At 48.1% G+C, this 16860-nt stretch overlaps 2 protein-coding genes across 4 annotated transcripts; one reads left to right on the forward strand and one right to left on the reverse strand.

Annotated features, from left to right (window-relative positions):
* Positions 1-58: 58 nt before the first annotated feature.
* KHNYN (KH and NYN domain containing) lies at positions 59-9724 on the reverse strand. Of its 3 annotated transcripts, none has more exons than XM_081289074.1 (8): positions 9553-9724; positions 8724-8941; positions 7108-8237; positions 6846-6976; positions 6667-6763; positions 3662-3769; positions 3354-3455; positions 59-2662 (listed from the first exon to the last, which is right to left on the reverse strand). In XM_081289074.1, the coding sequence occupies exons 2-8, from the start codon at positions 8922-8924 to the stop codon at positions 2413-2415; spliced, it is 2019 nt and encodes a 672-aa protein (XP_081145200.1). In that variant the 5' UTR covers positions 8925-8941; positions 9553-9724; the 3' UTR covers positions 59-2412. The 3 variants fall into 3 exon arrangements, with proteins under 3 accessions (XP_081145200.1, XP_081145199.1, XP_081145201.1); XM_081289073.1 differs by lacking the exon at positions 9553-9724 and adding an exon at positions 9062-9385; XM_081289075.1 differs by lacking the exons at positions 3662-3769; positions 9553-9724 and adding an exon at positions 9062-9386.
* Positions 9725-10580: 856 nt separating this feature from the next.
* On the forward strand, positions 10581-11874 carry CBLN3 (cerebellin 3 precursor). Its single transcript, XM_081289078.1, has 3 exons — positions 10581-10919; positions 11251-11370; positions 11666-11874. Exons 1-3 carry the CDS (start codon positions 10620-10622, stop codon positions 11861-11863), a joined length of 618 nt encoding a protein of 205 aa, XP_081145204.1. The 5' UTR covers positions 10581-10619; the 3' UTR covers positions 11864-11874.
* Positions 11875-16860: the final 4986 nt, after the last annotated feature.

Below are 16860 nucleotides of genomic sequence, written 5' to 3' on the forward strand. Positions count from 1 at the left end.
CTACATAGAGTTTTGAAAGTTATAATAGGCAACATCTCTCCTCACCTTTTCTCTTCTTGGTCCCTCAGTAACCAAAAGACCGGGTCACAGTTCTGGGGCATGAAATTATGATGAAAGTAGAGATTAGAAGACAAGAGAAATGATAATCCATTTCCAGTGAGTTTTGTGGTCATCCTGTACACCCATTCAGAGTGCCATTAGGATGCCAGCAGAGGAAGAAATGAAGCCCCATTGTAGGGCAACCTCCAACCTGTGTCATCAAATGGTGAATTATTAAAAGCAATCACATGTTGGTCCCAATTTACCAAACTGCAGTAGAACACGAAGCCTAGGATTTGCCTTTCAACTAATGGGGGCCACTTCATTCTACCAAGGCCTTCAGCACAAAAGGGTAGAAAATACTTCTGTTCTCTGGGTATTCTCACAGTCATAGAAAGTAAAAAGGGCAGAGAACCAATCACAAACAACAAACTTGACCCTATTAGGAAGAAGTAAATCCCAAGTGTTCATCTAGTATCCTTCTAATCTACCTGAATTTGTGATATCTGCCACAGCTTAACCAGAAGTAATCCTCCCAGCTCCCAGTTTGGACCATATTAACCCATCATCTCCTTTCTTCCCAGGGCACTGTAGATTGTCTGAGTCACTGTTACTTCCCTAACTTCCCTGCACAGGTTAGGGAGCCGTGCAGCCACAGGGAGACACACCCTAGATTTTATCTAAATACTTTTTTCTCCAAAGAGCTTTCCTCCATGATCTCATTTCTCCTCCCAACAGGTAGTTTACTTCTGATTTACAGGCCAAGGTCTCCAACATACCTGCTCCTAGCATGAGTCAATACAGTCTAGGGATATAAATCACCACTGGGGACACAGGCAGACACTGGAGCCTCCTAGGGACCCTTCTCCCTCATTCTGCTCCCCATGCAGTACACAACTTCCTGTGCCAGTCAGGAAAGCAGAGGAGTGAGCCTGAAAAGGTTCTTATACAGGGAGACTGGGGGCCCAAAGAAACAGAACTCAGGGTAACTGTCTTATCTTTTTATTTGGTCTTGGACTCTAGGAATAAAGTTGACTATTATTCCTGGGGGAAGGAGCAGTAACATAAAAGCATAGTTTAGGCTACACTAGAAGTCAGACTACTGATTAATACTGTCCCCAGGAGGAATGTGCTGCCTTGCTGGGAGAAAATGCCCCAGAAGAATAAGAATTCAAACAGACACAAGGCACTGTCCTGTGGGAATCAGGATGGAAAGAACATGTTATGATGGACAGTGGGTTTGGTCTTGTGGCCAATCAGATCCTTCCAACTCTGATTCTTCAGTTTTCATTTTCTAGATAATTGGTTCATCTAATAAAACTTTCATAGCCCTCCCACCTCCACACATACACCAAACAGAACTGTGCCTTACTTTAAGCAACCTATGTCTTCCATAAAGAAAACTTTAGGGGCCCATCACATCTACATTGTCATTGCACAGCATGGCTTCATCAATTTGGTGAATGCTGTCAACATTTCAGCTAGAGGATATAACTGGGCTTTTTGACATATATACTGTAAACAAACCCTTGAATATAACAGAAGAGCTGCCATTTATAGGAACCCTGAGAGTATTTCGGTAATGCAAACAGTCAGTCCTAATTGAACTATCTTGTAAATGTGGACTTTAAAGGTTGCCCAAAAGGGATGCAGCCATTATAGGGCATGTTATACAAGGACACAGTGTTAAAATCTAGGGCATGGACCCTGGACATGGAGGACCCACATCTCTGAAAGTGAGGTTTGGTTAGGGAGCCTGTGCAGCCACAGGCAGACATACCTGAGACTTTGTCTAAGTACTTTCCTCCAAGGAGCTTTCCTCTATGATCTCATATCTCCTCCCAACAGGTAGTTTTACTTCTGATTTACAGGCAGAAGTAAAGGCCAAGCAGCTCAAGGTCACAGGCAGGCATATCTGGACTGGAAACCAGGTCTCCCTCTGCCTTTGTCACCAGCTCATTGCTACTTCCCTGCAACCCAATACTCTATAGCCCCTCCAGGGTCCAGGATTCCCTTTGACACTCCCAGGAGACAGCCCAGCCAGCAGAGCCTCCTGTCCTCTGACCAACCAAAGCAGCAGCAAGGGAGAGGAAAGACTCAGCTTTTTTGCCACCTCTGGGTCACCCTAGCCTCTGCCCAACTCAGCCACAGTCCCAATCTCCAGGATTTACCCTTTCTTGAAGCCCTGTGTTAAAAACAAGGTTGAAAAGTTAAAATGTCCCTCACTTACATATTCTTCCCCAGTGCTTCCCTGACCCAAATCACCAACTCAGAGTAAGCCTGGGTCAGAGTATGAACAGCAGAGGGACTCTCCCAGAAGGTTCTGCGCTGAGGGAGGCTAAACAGGGCAACAGCCACAAAAGCAAGTAACACTCAAAAGTTGAGACCAAGCAGGGCCTCAGACAGTTGGTTGATGTCCCGACAGTATGGTTCCCGCTGCAGGATGAAGTCCACCTTGTGATCCTGACCCCGGAACACCTCCAGCAGCTGGCGCCGGAGCCTCTCGGTCTCCCGGGTCTTCCGAATGCCACCACTACCTTTTTCCTCTTCCCTCCCCTGATGCTGATTACCATGTTCTGCAAAGGCCCTGGGAGGATTCTGAGCCTTAGAAGATCCCTGTTTCCTGGGAAGAAGCAGAACAAAAAGAGGTGATGAGCATCTAGAGGAAAAGTAGCCCTCAGTGCGCCTCCTCCTCTTAACTAGCCTGCCTATTCCTGACTCTGGGAGAACAATTCTTAAGTTCCCTAAACTGACCACTGAGTGGCAGTATCAATCCACTTCTGAAAGGGAGATAGACCCTTTCCAAGGTGATCCTGGCCATTAATAATATAGTTCTAGCCCTAAATTAACCACTTACTTAATGGTCCAGCAGAGAGCATGCTGAATACAACTGACTATTAGTACAAACAACCATTTTCCAAAGAACTTCATCAAACACATTGACATTCCTGAAACAGGAGTTTCCCTCCCAACCAGGACTTCTGTGTCAGGATTCCCTACAGAGGTTTTATTTATTTATTTATTTTAATGATTTTTTTTTTTTTAGTTGTAGATAGTCACAATACCTTTATTTTATTTGTTCATTTTTATGTGGTGCTGAGGATCAAACCCAGTGCCTCACACATGCGAGGCAAGCGCTCTGTCACTGAGCCACAACCCCAGCCCCTTACAGAGGTTTTAAAGGCCATGTGCAAAGCAATTCAAACTACTGTAGAATGAAGCTGTCCCAAACTGAAGTCACCCTCCCACTCAAGTCTCCAGGTCTGCAGAGAGAAGAGAGCTCAGAGCTGCTGGCAGGGAGTCTGGGGCATTACCTGGCTGGCTTCTTCAGGAACTCATCCAGGGTGGGGCCATTTCGCCCCAGTGGGTCATCAGGAACCATGAAGTGGTTTCCCACAAAGGTGAAAGGCAGCAAGCTAGATGAAGAAGAGAAAGAGTGGTCACAGAGAGGCCCTTATCCACCTTCAGAGAGCTGAGACCACCACTACCAGAATCTCCTGGCTATCATCCTTTCAGGCAATTTCAAGCCCCTTCCCAGAGTTCTCACCCAGTGGCCAGAAGAGAGCTGCTTTTAGAGAAAGGTCTGAGTCCATGCCCTAGTCTCAAGGGAGAGCTCCCTCACCGCTCTCTGATGATTGCCATCCACTTGTCAGACTCCTCTGCCAAGTCCCGGAACTGGTCATTGGAGACAATGATCCCGTTGGTCTCTTCTGCCAGCTTCACCATGAACCTGTCTCAAAAACCATGGCAACATTCCAGGAGTCTTCAAGGCCCAGAGTATTACCAATCCCTGTGACTTACTTCTGGGGATGGAGAAATGACGTCCCTACCTCACACTGACCTCTACAGGTGACTTACTGGATACAGGTGTCATGGATTAGAGCAGAAATAAAGATGAATCCTAGGTGGTCCCCCAACAGCATCCCATCCACTAGCCACAACCCTTCATCCAACATTTTGTGCCTCATTTGTAAGAGACAGATCTGGTACTGACTCTGTCTTCCATCCTACCAACCAATCACTTAAAAATCCACTATGTTCATCCTCTGAAAAGCCCTCCACTCTGAAGCCCCCTTCCTTCCTTACCACCTTCGTGATTCAGATGTTACAGGTGGGATACCACATAGCCTCTTCACCATTCACCTACCTCTCACCCTTCACCACCCTCCTGGTTCGCCTGCCCTCCCACAAGAAAACATGCTCTTTCCCTGTACAGAGCTCTTCCACACCTGCCTTCATCTACTAAGTCCACATGCTCAGGCCTGGCAGCTAAAGCCCTCTAGAATCCAGTTCTACAGCACCCTCACAGACTTCTCTCTCCCATTATTCCCTGATGTGCCCTCAACTACAGTCAAAATCAATTATCAGATGACACCCTGCTCTCTAAACATGGCCTGCACTGTCTCTGACTTCATGTTTCTCAAACCATTCCCTCCATCTGGAAAGTGTTCCCCAAACCTTGCTGATAAACACAGTCACCAGGGGAACTTTAAAAAGGTAAGCCAGGCATGGTGGCGCACACCTATAATTCCAGCGACTCAGGAGGCTGAGGCAGAAGGATTGCAAGTTTGAAGCCAGCCTCAGCAACTTAGCGAGGCCCTAAGCAACTTAGCAAAGACCCTGTCTCACTAAATAAAAAATACAAAGGGCTAGGGATATGATTCAGTGGTAAAGCACCCCTGGGTAAAATCCCTAGTACCAAAAAAATCGATGCCTGGTGTCTCACTTTAGCAATTCTGATCACATCACGTAGATTCATGTGGTGGAAAGCAATCTTGTTAACAGTTTTAGAAACCAAGAGATCCAGCCCATCCACATCCTTCTCAACAAACAATTCACAAACTCTCCCCTCCTGCAAAACACCAGTCAGAGAGGGCTCCCTTCCTCTGAGTTGCTGTAGTATCTGATTTATAAGTTTCTTTTGGCTCTTTGAAGTCAAGAGTCAGATCTTGTTCCCCATGTTCCTTCTGCAGACCATGTACCTAACACTAAGCAGGCAATTTGTATTTGACAGGGTTAAGCAGGAGCAATGTCTGGTTCTGAGTTTCTGGCTGGGAAGCAAATTTATGTATAAGGTATACAGATGGTATACAAAAGGTATTTTCCAGTTAAGCATATTTTACTATTATTGCATTACATGGCATGTTGTTCATTTGTCAGCCTATGCTGTGTAGCACGGTGCTTATTCACTGTTACCAGGAAAAACTCCCAATTTACATTGTTATCTGCCCATCAGGTCCTACACAACTGCACAAACACATGCCTTTAAAAGTCATTAAAACTGACTCAATTCAGTCTCAATTCTCTTTCAGTGCTGGTATGGAAAGAAAGTCCCATCTTGGATTCACTGTGAAATCTCAGCATAAAACAAAACTCCACTGGAAGGAAGTGGACTGCCTTTTGTAAAACAGTATTTATTCATAAGAAGTTTTTTTTGTTTGTTTGTTTTTAGGGGGGTACCAGTGATAGAATTTAGGGGCACCTGACCACTGAGCCACACCCCCCAGCCCTATTTTGTATTTTATTTAGAAACAGGGTCTCACTGAGTAATTAGCACCTTGCTTTTGCTGAGGCTGGCTTTGAACTCACAATCCTCTTGCCTCAGCCTCCTGAGCCACGCGTGTCACCACACTTGGTTAGGTTTTGAAAAGACAAAATGTATAATCACTGCAGTTTGAAATTAACTGTTTAAAACTAAATAATATCCTAAAGGACAAAGAGCCTATAGTTGTAAAATTTTTAAACTGGTTAATTAGCTTTCAAATCTTCCCTTTTCCCCACACCATGTATGTATACTGCAGCTGGAATATGCCCTGGATTTAAACTATCTGGCAGTTCTGAAGTCTATTTTTCCTTTGTTAGGGTAGTTCACCATTCTTACCCTTTGTGTCCACAGCTTTAAAACAGAGATAATATTTTATGCAACACATAATTTGGTCCATACAAGGAAATGTGATGGACTCTTGCCTACCTCGTTGAGTGAGGCAAGAACACTACTTTTCTTCTTTTGATATTCATAATGAAGACAAATGCATGGAGGAGGAACCTGAGCCAAAGAGGTTAATTCACTAAGGTATGGGCCTATAGATGAAATCAATGAGAAGTGAACTTGAAGCTCAAATTAAGATCTTTAAATTCTATGTCCTATGATCTTTCTATCATACCCTGTTTTGTACAGTCCTATTGTTCACAGGCTGTGTTTCTTCCTCATACTTACTTTTAATTGTTTACTCTGGTTTCTCCAGAATGTTGGGGGAGTTTCTCTACACATTTGGAAATTTCGCTTATAAAAACACATCTGTCAGCTATTTGTGTCAGTAGCTTGCCCATCTTTCCAATAAACCAGTATTTCCTAGACAGGAAGGCACTACACAAATACAAGATGTCATTCAGGTTGATGAATGAAGAAGGAATGATGAAGGGGCAAACACGGTTGTCTAAGTCTATCCCATCTCAGCTACGGGGGAGGTTCACCTAACTAGTCATAAGAGCACATGGAGGAATAACTCTCTGCCCCTACTCCTGAGGCTTGGAGACAAAGCAAATGGTCAGGAGATTCTCTCTCTCCCTCAACCTCCTACTGGACTCCTTAAATAATCAAAGATCGGGCAAGGAGGGTAGCAGTACCTGTCGTCATAGGAGGAGATCCTTTTTCCATCCATGACTCGTGACGGAGTTAGGGAGAGCAAGCTGAGGGAGTACAGCTTTTGCAGGAAGTGACTCTCTATAGAAAAAGAACAAACAGGGTTCTCCTCAAGGTGGAAACAGAGCCAATCCCAGGACACAGATGATCAAACCCAACTCACCTCGAACCTTGGCATCCTTACTTAAGCGCCACTGAGGCACAAAGACGGTTATGTCACGATGGCCACGGTCCCAGAAGTACTGCACAGCAATGGCAATGCCCCGGCTGGAGAAGTAGTGCTGGAGCCCATGGCTACAGGGGGAAACCCAGGTGAGGGGCCTGACTGCCTCACTGCAGTACTACCCCCTCAGCCATGTCCCCAGGACACATAAAGATGACTGTCTCATCCTCCCTCCCCAACACCAGCCCCGCTAGGTACTCACACCATGGCCACATTGCTGCCATCAATGACAATATGGCGGAGGTCTGGCTGGCCAGGCACATTGGCAAGGCACAAGGTGAAAGGATCCTTCAGGGCCTCCTGGAAACGCTGTGTGCCAGTCACTAAGTTGCCCCCACGGGTACCTCGTCTCCCAGGAAACCCTCGACCTCGAGCCACGGCCTGCTGCTTATCTCCCCGGTCTCCCCGGTCTCCCCGGTCTCCACAGGGCCATGGGGGTTCAGGCGCAGGTGGAGGGCTAGGTACTCTTGGAGGTGAGGCATTTCCATTGTGCAACCGCTGAAGAAGGGAAGCTCCCCGGGTTTGAGCTGTCCTCTGACAGGGACCAGGGGCACCAGAAAACTCTCCCTGGACACTAAACCCACCTCTTTCCTGAGGTACCCCCTCTTTTCCCAGGGCCTTTCTTTTCAGGGGCCCATCTTCCCCTGTCCCTCCACCTGCTGAATATGGCCTGAAAGCCACTTCTCTGTCCCAGGCCTCTTCCTTAGGCAGCTCCTTCCACCACAAATCCATCTCCTTGGAACCACCTTGTTTCCCTTGATCCTTCTCAATAGTATGACTCCCTCCCTCTGCTCCTTTTGATTCTCTGCACCCCACAGATCCAGGGCGCAACAACTCCCCACCTCCACTCTGGAGAGCCCTGACTCCCCAATGCTGAGTACTCGGCAGGTCTGGGCTTCTCCCCTGCCATGAGGTTAACACTTGTGGCCCCTGCCCACTGGACGCCTCCTGCACTAGACTCAGAAGCTCCTCCTGAACAGCCAGGGGCAGCTGCAGCAGGGCCTCTGTGTGGACATCCTCCCAGGGCTGCAGCAAGGCAGAGAAGTCACTTAGCACTCCAGCACTCTGAGAGGCTCTGGGGCATGGTCCTGGCTGAAAGTCCCAGCTCAGCCGCCCCACTAGCTCCTCCACACGGCTCTGAGCCATGACAAAGGCCTCAGTTAGGCCACTGATCATCAGTGAACCAGGTGCCTGAGGTACCAGATGGGCTGATGTGCTCCAAGCCAGACAGTCAAGGAAGAAGCCCTGGGCTCCCAGGAAGATGCAGTGCAGTCTGGAGGGGTAGTGGATTTCATTTTGAAGTTCAGGGCTGCAGAGACCCTTCAGGTACTCCTGGAAGGGAATGTCAGAAAAGGAAACTGCTTGAATCTACCCCTCATTATTCCCAAACTCCAGGATGCCTGCTATTTTTCCCATTTCATAAATAAGGAAACTAAGACTCTGATCACAAGGCAGGCAGGTAGTGGAGCCATATTAGAACCCCTGCCTGACTCCAAAGGAAGCAATGTGGCTGGACCTCCCCACCCCCACCCTACCCACATATAGTGACCTCCCACATACAGTGAATTCCTTAGCAGGGCCCACTTGCTCAGCTGGATTATCTCTATTCTTCAAAAGAGCACAAATAAGTCCTTGCAGAACCTGGGCTGTCACAGCAGAAATGAAACCAAAACTGAAAACAGAGCTAGAAAGTGCCTCAAAGCTCAGGGACACTGAGGTTGCTAGTGGAATGATGAAGTTTAGATGGTCCCCTGCCCCCTCCTAGAACTCTGCCTCTGTGCGGAAGGGCTCCCTGGGAAGAATCAGGGGAGGGTTCACCTTCGCTCTGCTGACGTTCTCCTTGGGGCCCTCAAGTTGCAGCCAGATGTGAGGATTCTCAGGGCAGTCCTTAGGGAGGACACTCATCCCCACGCCGAAGATGCGCTCCAAACGGGCCTGCTGCTCCCGAACCTTGTCTTCTGCCTCCGCAGACACCGCAAAGCGGTCAGGGGTTGAGGAACCAGCCCCCAAAGTAGGCATGGCTTCTTCCCCTTGTCCTGGAGGGAAGAAGGAAGCTCAGAGCCTCACTATCCCCTCAACCCAAAACTTGATCTCCCCACCTATATCAAAGATCAACAGGTAGCACCTAGTTACAATTCTGGTAAACAATTGCTAACCAGTATCTGAGTCCTTCTTGGCAGTAGGAAGAGTATCAGAGTATCCAAACATGGGCCTTCTATCTTCCTAAGAAGTAGTCATGGTAAACAAGGCTATCTGGGATGGGCGGCTGCCCTAGGGAGAATGACCACAGGCCTGAGCAGGAAGGGTGGGGGGCCAGCTCCGTCTGGATGTAAGCAGGAATCGAAAGAGTCTCTCTCCTCGGGGTACTCTGCAATCTTCAGGTTTCAAGACTCTTAATGAATCCTCACCAGGAGCTTGTACTGAGCTGTACTCTGGGGCCCCTCATCTGCCATTTCCAAGGCTCTAGCCACTCCCACTTCTCCGCCTGCCCCTCCCCCAGCTGTCCACGCCCCACTCCGTCACGCCACGCGCCCCACCCGGGGCCCGCCCCCGCCACAGTCCCCTGCGGCCTCTGCCCCGGGGCAGGCCGTGCTCCCCGTAGCCGCCGCGCGTGCCCAGCTCCCGGGCGCCAGGGAAGGGCGCCTACCCGCCTAAGCCACGGGCTCCAGCCTCACGTCCCGCTGGCGCCTCTTGGTACCCCAGGGCCCCAGGTTCGCCCTTGCCCCCAGCCCAGGGGACTAGGGCATGGGGCCCGAATCTGGGCGGGCCTTCCTGGGTTCCTCACCCAACGAGCACCTCGTCTCTCCACCTCTCAAACTATTTTTTGAGTCACTTCCTGGGTTAGGGCGGAGTCAGCCCCGCTCCTCCCCCGACCGCGCCTGCCCTGCCCTGGCACGCAGCCCAGAGGCGCGCTTCCTCCTCCCCAGTGCCCGCCGGGCCTTCTCTAGCCACCGCCCCGCCCCGCGTCCCGACTCCGCCCAGTCCTGTCGCCGGCAGTTCTCTAGGCCACTCAGCCTTCTGGCTTCCCTTCCAGCTCTCGTTTGTCTCGTTTGTCTCCCCGCCTTCGGGGTTCTGCTCATTTGTTTCTTGGGAAAGAGGAATCATTCGTTGAAAGTTTGATCCCTTGGCATGAAAATATGGAAGACCAAAAAGAGAAAGTGACTGGGCCAGGGTCACAAGATTGTGAGGCTCTTGGTGCAAGCCCTTTCCATTAAAACAATTGTGGGGAAGACAGGACACCACTCTCTCCTACTAAATGGAAAGGTGCTACAGGGAAGGGCTGCTGTTTTGTGAGGGGTTTTGAATAGAGGAGGAAAGGAAGGAGCTTTAGAACTGTAACTCACATGTTCACCTATACCCAGTTCTCCATCACCCCAGGTGGAGCCTCCGGTACTAGCCCATCCATAGGGGCCAACCTAGAACTCTGGCTTAGCCTTTCTGTCCTGTCTTCATCCCTCTTCTCCCTCCCAGAACCCAACTGCTGTCACTTAATGTTCTGCCAAGGAGGAGGGAACTGCAGTGACAGCAGGAGTAACCGAGTGGGAGGCAGGACAGAGCTGCAGGACACAGAGGTATGGAGAGGGAGGTCCAGAGGCCAGATGACAGTGAGACCCAGAGAGAGGGCAGAGGAGCAGGGTGAGGGGTAGTGAGTGCCCAGGGCAGCAGAAAGGGGGCAGAAGATAAGACACTTGTGAGCCGAAGAGGCACTCAGCCATGTTGGGAGCAAGAAGACACTGGCTGCCAGATCCCTTGCACAGCCTGGGGCTGCCTGTAGCCCTGTTGCTTCTGGCCCTGGGAGCAGGGTTGGCCCAGGAGGGGTCAGAGCCTGTCCTGCTGGAGGGTGAATGCTTGGTGGTCTGTGAGCCTGGCCGAGCTGCTGCAGGGGGCCCCGGGGGAGCAGCCCTGGGAGAGGCGCCCCCCGGAAGAGTAGCATTTGCTGCAGTTAGAAGCCACCACCATGAGCCAGCAGGGGAGACCGGCAACGGCACCAGCGGGGCTATCTACTTTGACCAGGTAACCTCCCCTCCACCAACCCTGCACCCCTGTCCAAAGAACCACAAAGACCTGCAATCAACTGTCCAAGCCCCCTTTGCTGACCCTTAAAGAAAACAGCTCCCTACATCTTCCCCTAATGTCACCACTGATTGTTTCCCTTCCCTTCATACATACACACACTCCTCCTTGCACTTTTTACCATTTTTTTTAAATCTGTACATTTCTGTTCACTCCTGCTTACCACCTCTTCTTTCCCATACTCATTGCCCCTGTCCCATCCCCAGTGTTATCCCAGAGAGCCCCACTCTGGCATCCCTGAGCCCCACTCAGCAGGATCTGCTTCCCCCAGGTCCTGGTGAATGAGGGCGGTGGCTTTGACCGGGCCTCAGGCTCCTTCGTGGCCCCTGTCCGGGGAGTCTACAGCTTCCGGTTCCATGTGGTGAAGGTGTACAATCGCCAGACTGTCCAGGTGATCTGAATGCTGGGCCCATCCCCAGCTCTTGAGGGAGGGGAGGGGGCATAAGTGGAGCACCACTGAGCCCTGGGCAAACTCTCCACTGACTTGTGTCCTGGTGGCCAGGAGCAAGCGAGGAAAGATCCTGCCTACCACAGTGTGGATAATGTTTAGAATCAAACACTGGCCACCCCTCAGCACTACCAGGAGAGTCCATTAAGCCCCAGGTTCTGGAGTGGAAGCCCTTGGCAAAGGGAGGGTCCTGAGCTAGGGTGTGGGGGATGGATGCTAACTGGGCTCCCCTCCCCAGGTAAGCCTGATGTTGAATACATGGCCTGTCATCTCAGCCTTTGCCAATGATCCTGATGTGACCCGGGAGGCGGCCACCAGCTCTGTGCTGCTTCCCCTGGACCCTGGGGACCGGGTGTCCCTGCGCCTACGTCGGGGGAATCTGCTAGGTGGCTGGAAATACTCAAGTTTCTCTGGCTTCCTCATATTCCCACTCTGAAGACAGATCCTTCGAAGACTCAGCCCCCATCACTGCCTTCTGCCCTCCCCTGTTCCAGTAAAAACATCTTTGGGGCAGGAAAGTGGTTAGGAGAATGGTTCCCTCAGGTTGTCTATATCCCACCTCTTTGCATGTGCCAAATACCCAAGGTTAAGAATAGAGAAGAGCAGAGTTGGGCAGCTCAGACCTGGCCCTTCTCACAGTCCACCCCTCATCCCTGGTTGCCCTTCTAGTCTCCTGCTACATTTCTTTGTACCTGCAGCCCTAGAATCAGGGCAAGGTCTGGCAGGGAGAGAGACTTGCACTATTTTGCAGTTTTTGCTCCTCCTATTCCCCTATCCCAGCTTCCTGCTCAATGTTATTTGGAGACAGGTGGTGCAGGTAGGCCTGACAGGCTCCTACAGGGGCCCAGATGGACCAGCCTTAGAGTACCCTGCAGGCTCCTTCCTGTGAAGAGTGCCAACATCATGGGTCTCAGCTAGCACCGTATGGGCTGGGGTGGGAGGCTCAGCCACAAGCTAAGTATGGGGAGGGCTACAGAGCACTCCACAGGGTTCATGAGCCAGGAAGAGGCATATGCCTAGCCTAAACACAGTACATATTTTGCATTTACTGGGACAACTGGCAGGCAGGGATCCTGGCTGTACACTTATACCATGATCCAGATGGACTCTGGCCCTCATCTTCCCAACCAAGACTTGGGTGTGTATGTTTGTTCTGGCTGAGAGCAGATATACAGAGCTGGAGATGCGGGTAGAAGGTCACACATGGACCATGGAACACATCTATGACCATATGTCCTTTGCTTGACCACCTCCTAGAATTACTCCACCTTTGAAGTCTGAACTTAAGTCACTCCACACTCTGACCACCACCTCCTTACTCCAGCGCTCTCTCTCATTTACCTTCACTGTTCCTGTTTCAACCTGTCTCCACTCTCTCTCTTCTTTTTAATAATCTGTACTGTCTTATGCTCCTTCTTAAGCTTCCTATTACCTGATATTATATAATTTGTACCTTCAGCTACTCTCTGACAGTCTCATAAGCTCTTGCATGCTCACGTTCACGTTCACACACACACATATACACCCATCCCCTCCCTCCGGTCTCTCTCTCTCTCTCTCTCTCTCTCTCTCTCTCTCTCTCTCTCTCTCTCTCTCTCTCATCCCACTATCCCATTGGTCCAGCATGGATGAATCTATCAATATAGTAATTACAGAATGGTAATCACTCTCCCTGTAGAGAGAAGATGTATTTTGGATCAGGGATTGCAAGATAAAAGCAGATGTGGTATGTTGTAAAGAAAATAAATATAAAACTATGTATTGCAGTCAAATAAAAAAGGATATAGTAATATTCAAGTTAAATAAGAAATGCTGATGTGAATTTATGGTTTTAAAAAGAAATACAGCTGGGGTGTAGCTTAGTGGTGGGGCGATGGCTAGCATGTGTAAGGCTTTGGGTCAATCCCCAATGCTAGGAAAAAAAATTATAAACACACATGTACACACAACTTTTTCTTTCACCATTTGGCAATAATTTATGACCAGGAAGACTAGCTTAAACAAGATAGGAGATTCTTTCTGTCTCACATTGAAGAATCTGCAAATAAAGAGTTCAGGGATGGATGGCTATTTTATGATCATCAAAGCCCAGCCTCCCTCCTCTCTTCTTGCGGTGCTACTGTCTTTAGCATGCCACCTCATGACCCAAGATGGCTCTATGAATGCCAGCCCTTACATTAGTCTAACAGCCCCCAGGAAGTAGGAAGGAAGAAAAGGCACACCTCTTTCTTTTAAAGCAGCATTCTGAAAGGTGCACCCAATATTTCTGTTTGTTTTGTTTTGTTTTTGCAGAGGTAGGGATTGAACCCAGGGGCAGTCTACCACTGAGAAATACCACCAGCTCTTTTTATTTTTATTTTGAGACAGGGTCTTGCTAAATTGCTGCAGAAGACCTCAAACTTGTGATCCTCCTGCCTCAGGCTCCCAAATAGCTGGAAATACAGGCGTGTACCACCACATCTGACCACACCCAACATTTCTGATTACATCTTATTGGCTAGACTTTAATCACATTTGTCCACACCAAACCAGGAAGATAGGCTAGGAAATAATCTTTTGTTATTCTAGGTAGTCATATCCAGCTCATAGTCAAGAGTTTACATTAAGAAAGAAGGGGAGAACAGACACTGGGGAAGATAACTAGAAGTGTTTCAAAATGCAAATAGGCTAGATTGATTTTGTTAATTATTACGGTAAATTTGCTGTATTAGTTTTCTATTGCTGTGCAACAAATTGTGGCAAACTCCTTGGCTTAGAATAGCCCCTATGTATTACCTCAGTTTCTATAGGTCAGAAGTCTTGCAAAGTATTGCTGCATTCTCTGCTCAGTGTTTCACAAAGTCAAAAGCAAGGTGTAGGCTGGGCTGCTACCTTCCTTACTGGAAGGGAAGAATCTACTTCCAAACTCATTTAGAATTCAGTTCCTTACGGTTGTAGGAATGATTCCCTGGGCCCTCTGTTTTCCTGCCAACAACTGAGCCACTTTAATCTTTCTGATTTCAGTGGAAAAAGTTCTCTGAGTTTAAGGATTCACATGCTTAGATTGGGCACACCCACCTTATCCAGAATGATCTCCCTACTTTAAGGCCCATAATCTGAATTACATATGCAAAGTTGCTTCTGCCATATGACATAACAGACTTACAGGTTCTAGGGATCAGGGCATGGACATCTTCAAGACATCTGTGTCATACATAGTCTTTAAACGTAAAGATGACATCTTGTAGAGAAAAGGCATCCAGCACAATACACTAAACTCATGGAAAATGTGTGGGCTTGAAAAGTTCAGGTTTTACCCAGAAGGTAAATCAGTTCCCAGGTCTCAATCAAGAGTTCAGTGATTAATAATCCAAAATTTCCTCAGCATTAAGATAATATTCTTCTATTTTCTAAATTAAAAATTTGGTCTGAAGTGAGGTAGTATTCATCTCTGGGGTCTATCAACCCATTTTTATAATAGTTTCAGGTGTAGGTTAAAATTTTATACTCTTCTTGGGGCTGAGGTAGTGGCTCAGAGGTAGAGTACTCACCTAGCATGCGTAAGGCACTGGGATTGATCCTCAGCACCACATAAAAAATAAAATAAAAGATATTGTGTCAACCTATAACTAAAAAATAAATATTTAGGAAAAAAATTTTGTTATCTTCTTAATGATGTGTTTGCTTTTCCAAAGTGTTTAAAGCTTTTAGAGGAATTGACACATTAGACTGGCAGTTCTATTGAAATATTTTAGAAGGACTCAATTTTTATGATTAATATGTAAATAATTTCCCTTGTAACAGGTATAGATTTTGATTTGTTGTTTATATAAAGTATTCAAGTGTTTTGATGATTTCTGCTCAAGAATGTTAATGAAATATAGAGTTAATAAATAAAACCTAGGTGATGGTATGTGTTCCTCTCTAGGTACCAAAAGCTCCTCAGACTTAAAGGATCCTAAAATTAGAGTCCAACTGTTCACCTTCCCTCTGCCTGCACCATGGCAACTGAGCACTACACAGGAAGGTCCCACTGATGAAGGATTCACTGTGGATCTAAACCCATAGCCTCCCACCACACCTGACCCCCAGTGACCCTCTGGATGCCTTTGTTAGCTTCTTTTCTCATCCTCTCTGGAATCCGCCTGCAGCCTTCTGTTCTTTCCTTTGACCTTTTGCCCTGATTGCTGGTCCCGCTGCCAGCTGCAGACCCCCTGAGAAAACAGACTCATTTAGGCAGGAGCCTTCCCCCCACCACACCCACAAACTCACCTTCCTCCCCATCCCTGCTTCTTCCTGTCTGGTTCAGTGGAGACCGAGTCCCTCGTGCTGTCAAGGCGGCTATCTTCATCCACCAGCCATGGATTCCATTCCCTCCAAACATACTCTTGTCTTTCCTGTCCTTTCTGCTCACTCCTTCACCTCAGCAGTTTAAGAGATCAAGTCTCTTAAATCTAAAAGGGAAACAGGTATGGAAGTAGCTTTACATACAGATGCAGTTACCCTCAGCTCTGTATGCACCTATGGCTGGTCAGCATCATCTCATTTCCCCCTTTGAGCCAAATATCTTACTACACATGACTGAGCTGTCCAATCACTCGTCTGTTAATCATTGTCAAACTTTGGCCTCCACTGCTCCACCTAAGCTGGCCCTCAATCAGTCACTCACAACTTCTGTCTCACTAAAGTCCACAGACACCTCCTAGTCCTCCAAACATTTGAGCCTGTTGTCCACACCTTCTTAGGAAATCACTCTGCACTGACTCTGTGACTTCCCTCCCTGGGTTCTCCCTCCACCACATGCCCATGTCCCAGCTTCTTTTTCAAAATTCTGTACTGCTGCCCTTTTCTGAAATGTTGGTGTTTCTCAAAGTTCTGCCCTAGAATTTCTTCAGTTCGAATGCGCTCTCAGTAGCACCAATGTCCATCCCTACACTGACAACTTCCCTGTTAACCCTATCCAGGATCTCCCTTCTAAACCTTGGAGTCACACATCAACTGTTCCTTGATAAAGACAACATGCTGAAACCTGAACTTAGAGACTTGACTCTAAATCTGCTCTCCCTTTCTTGTTCTCTTTGTCTGTATATGTCCAAACCAGAAACTGGTCTTTATCCTCATGGGCATCCATCTCCTCATCCATATCCATTGGTTCTATTCATTGCTTTCCATCCACCCTGGCTCAAACTACCAACCTCTCATCTGGATTTCTATAAAAGCCTCCTAACTGGCCCCTTGGCCTCCAGTTTTCCCTTCTCAGCCCATTCTCCATTTGGGAATTGCCATAATGATCTATCTAAATAAACTTTGCTGCTACCTAATGCCCTTTAGAAGCTCCCTGTGGGCCCCAGAATGAACTCCATATTTCTTAACATGCTTTGAAGGCCCTTCCCAATCCAACTATTGCAATGTGTACTGCTCCATTTTTCATCATCTACAAGCATGTGAAGACCT

Source organism: Spermophilus citellus, assembly GCF_964194105.1.
Source record: "Spermophilus citellus genome assembly, chromosome: 4".
Taxonomy (NCBI): Eukaryota; Metazoa; Chordata; class Mammalia; order Rodentia; family Sciuridae; genus Spermophilus; species Spermophilus citellus.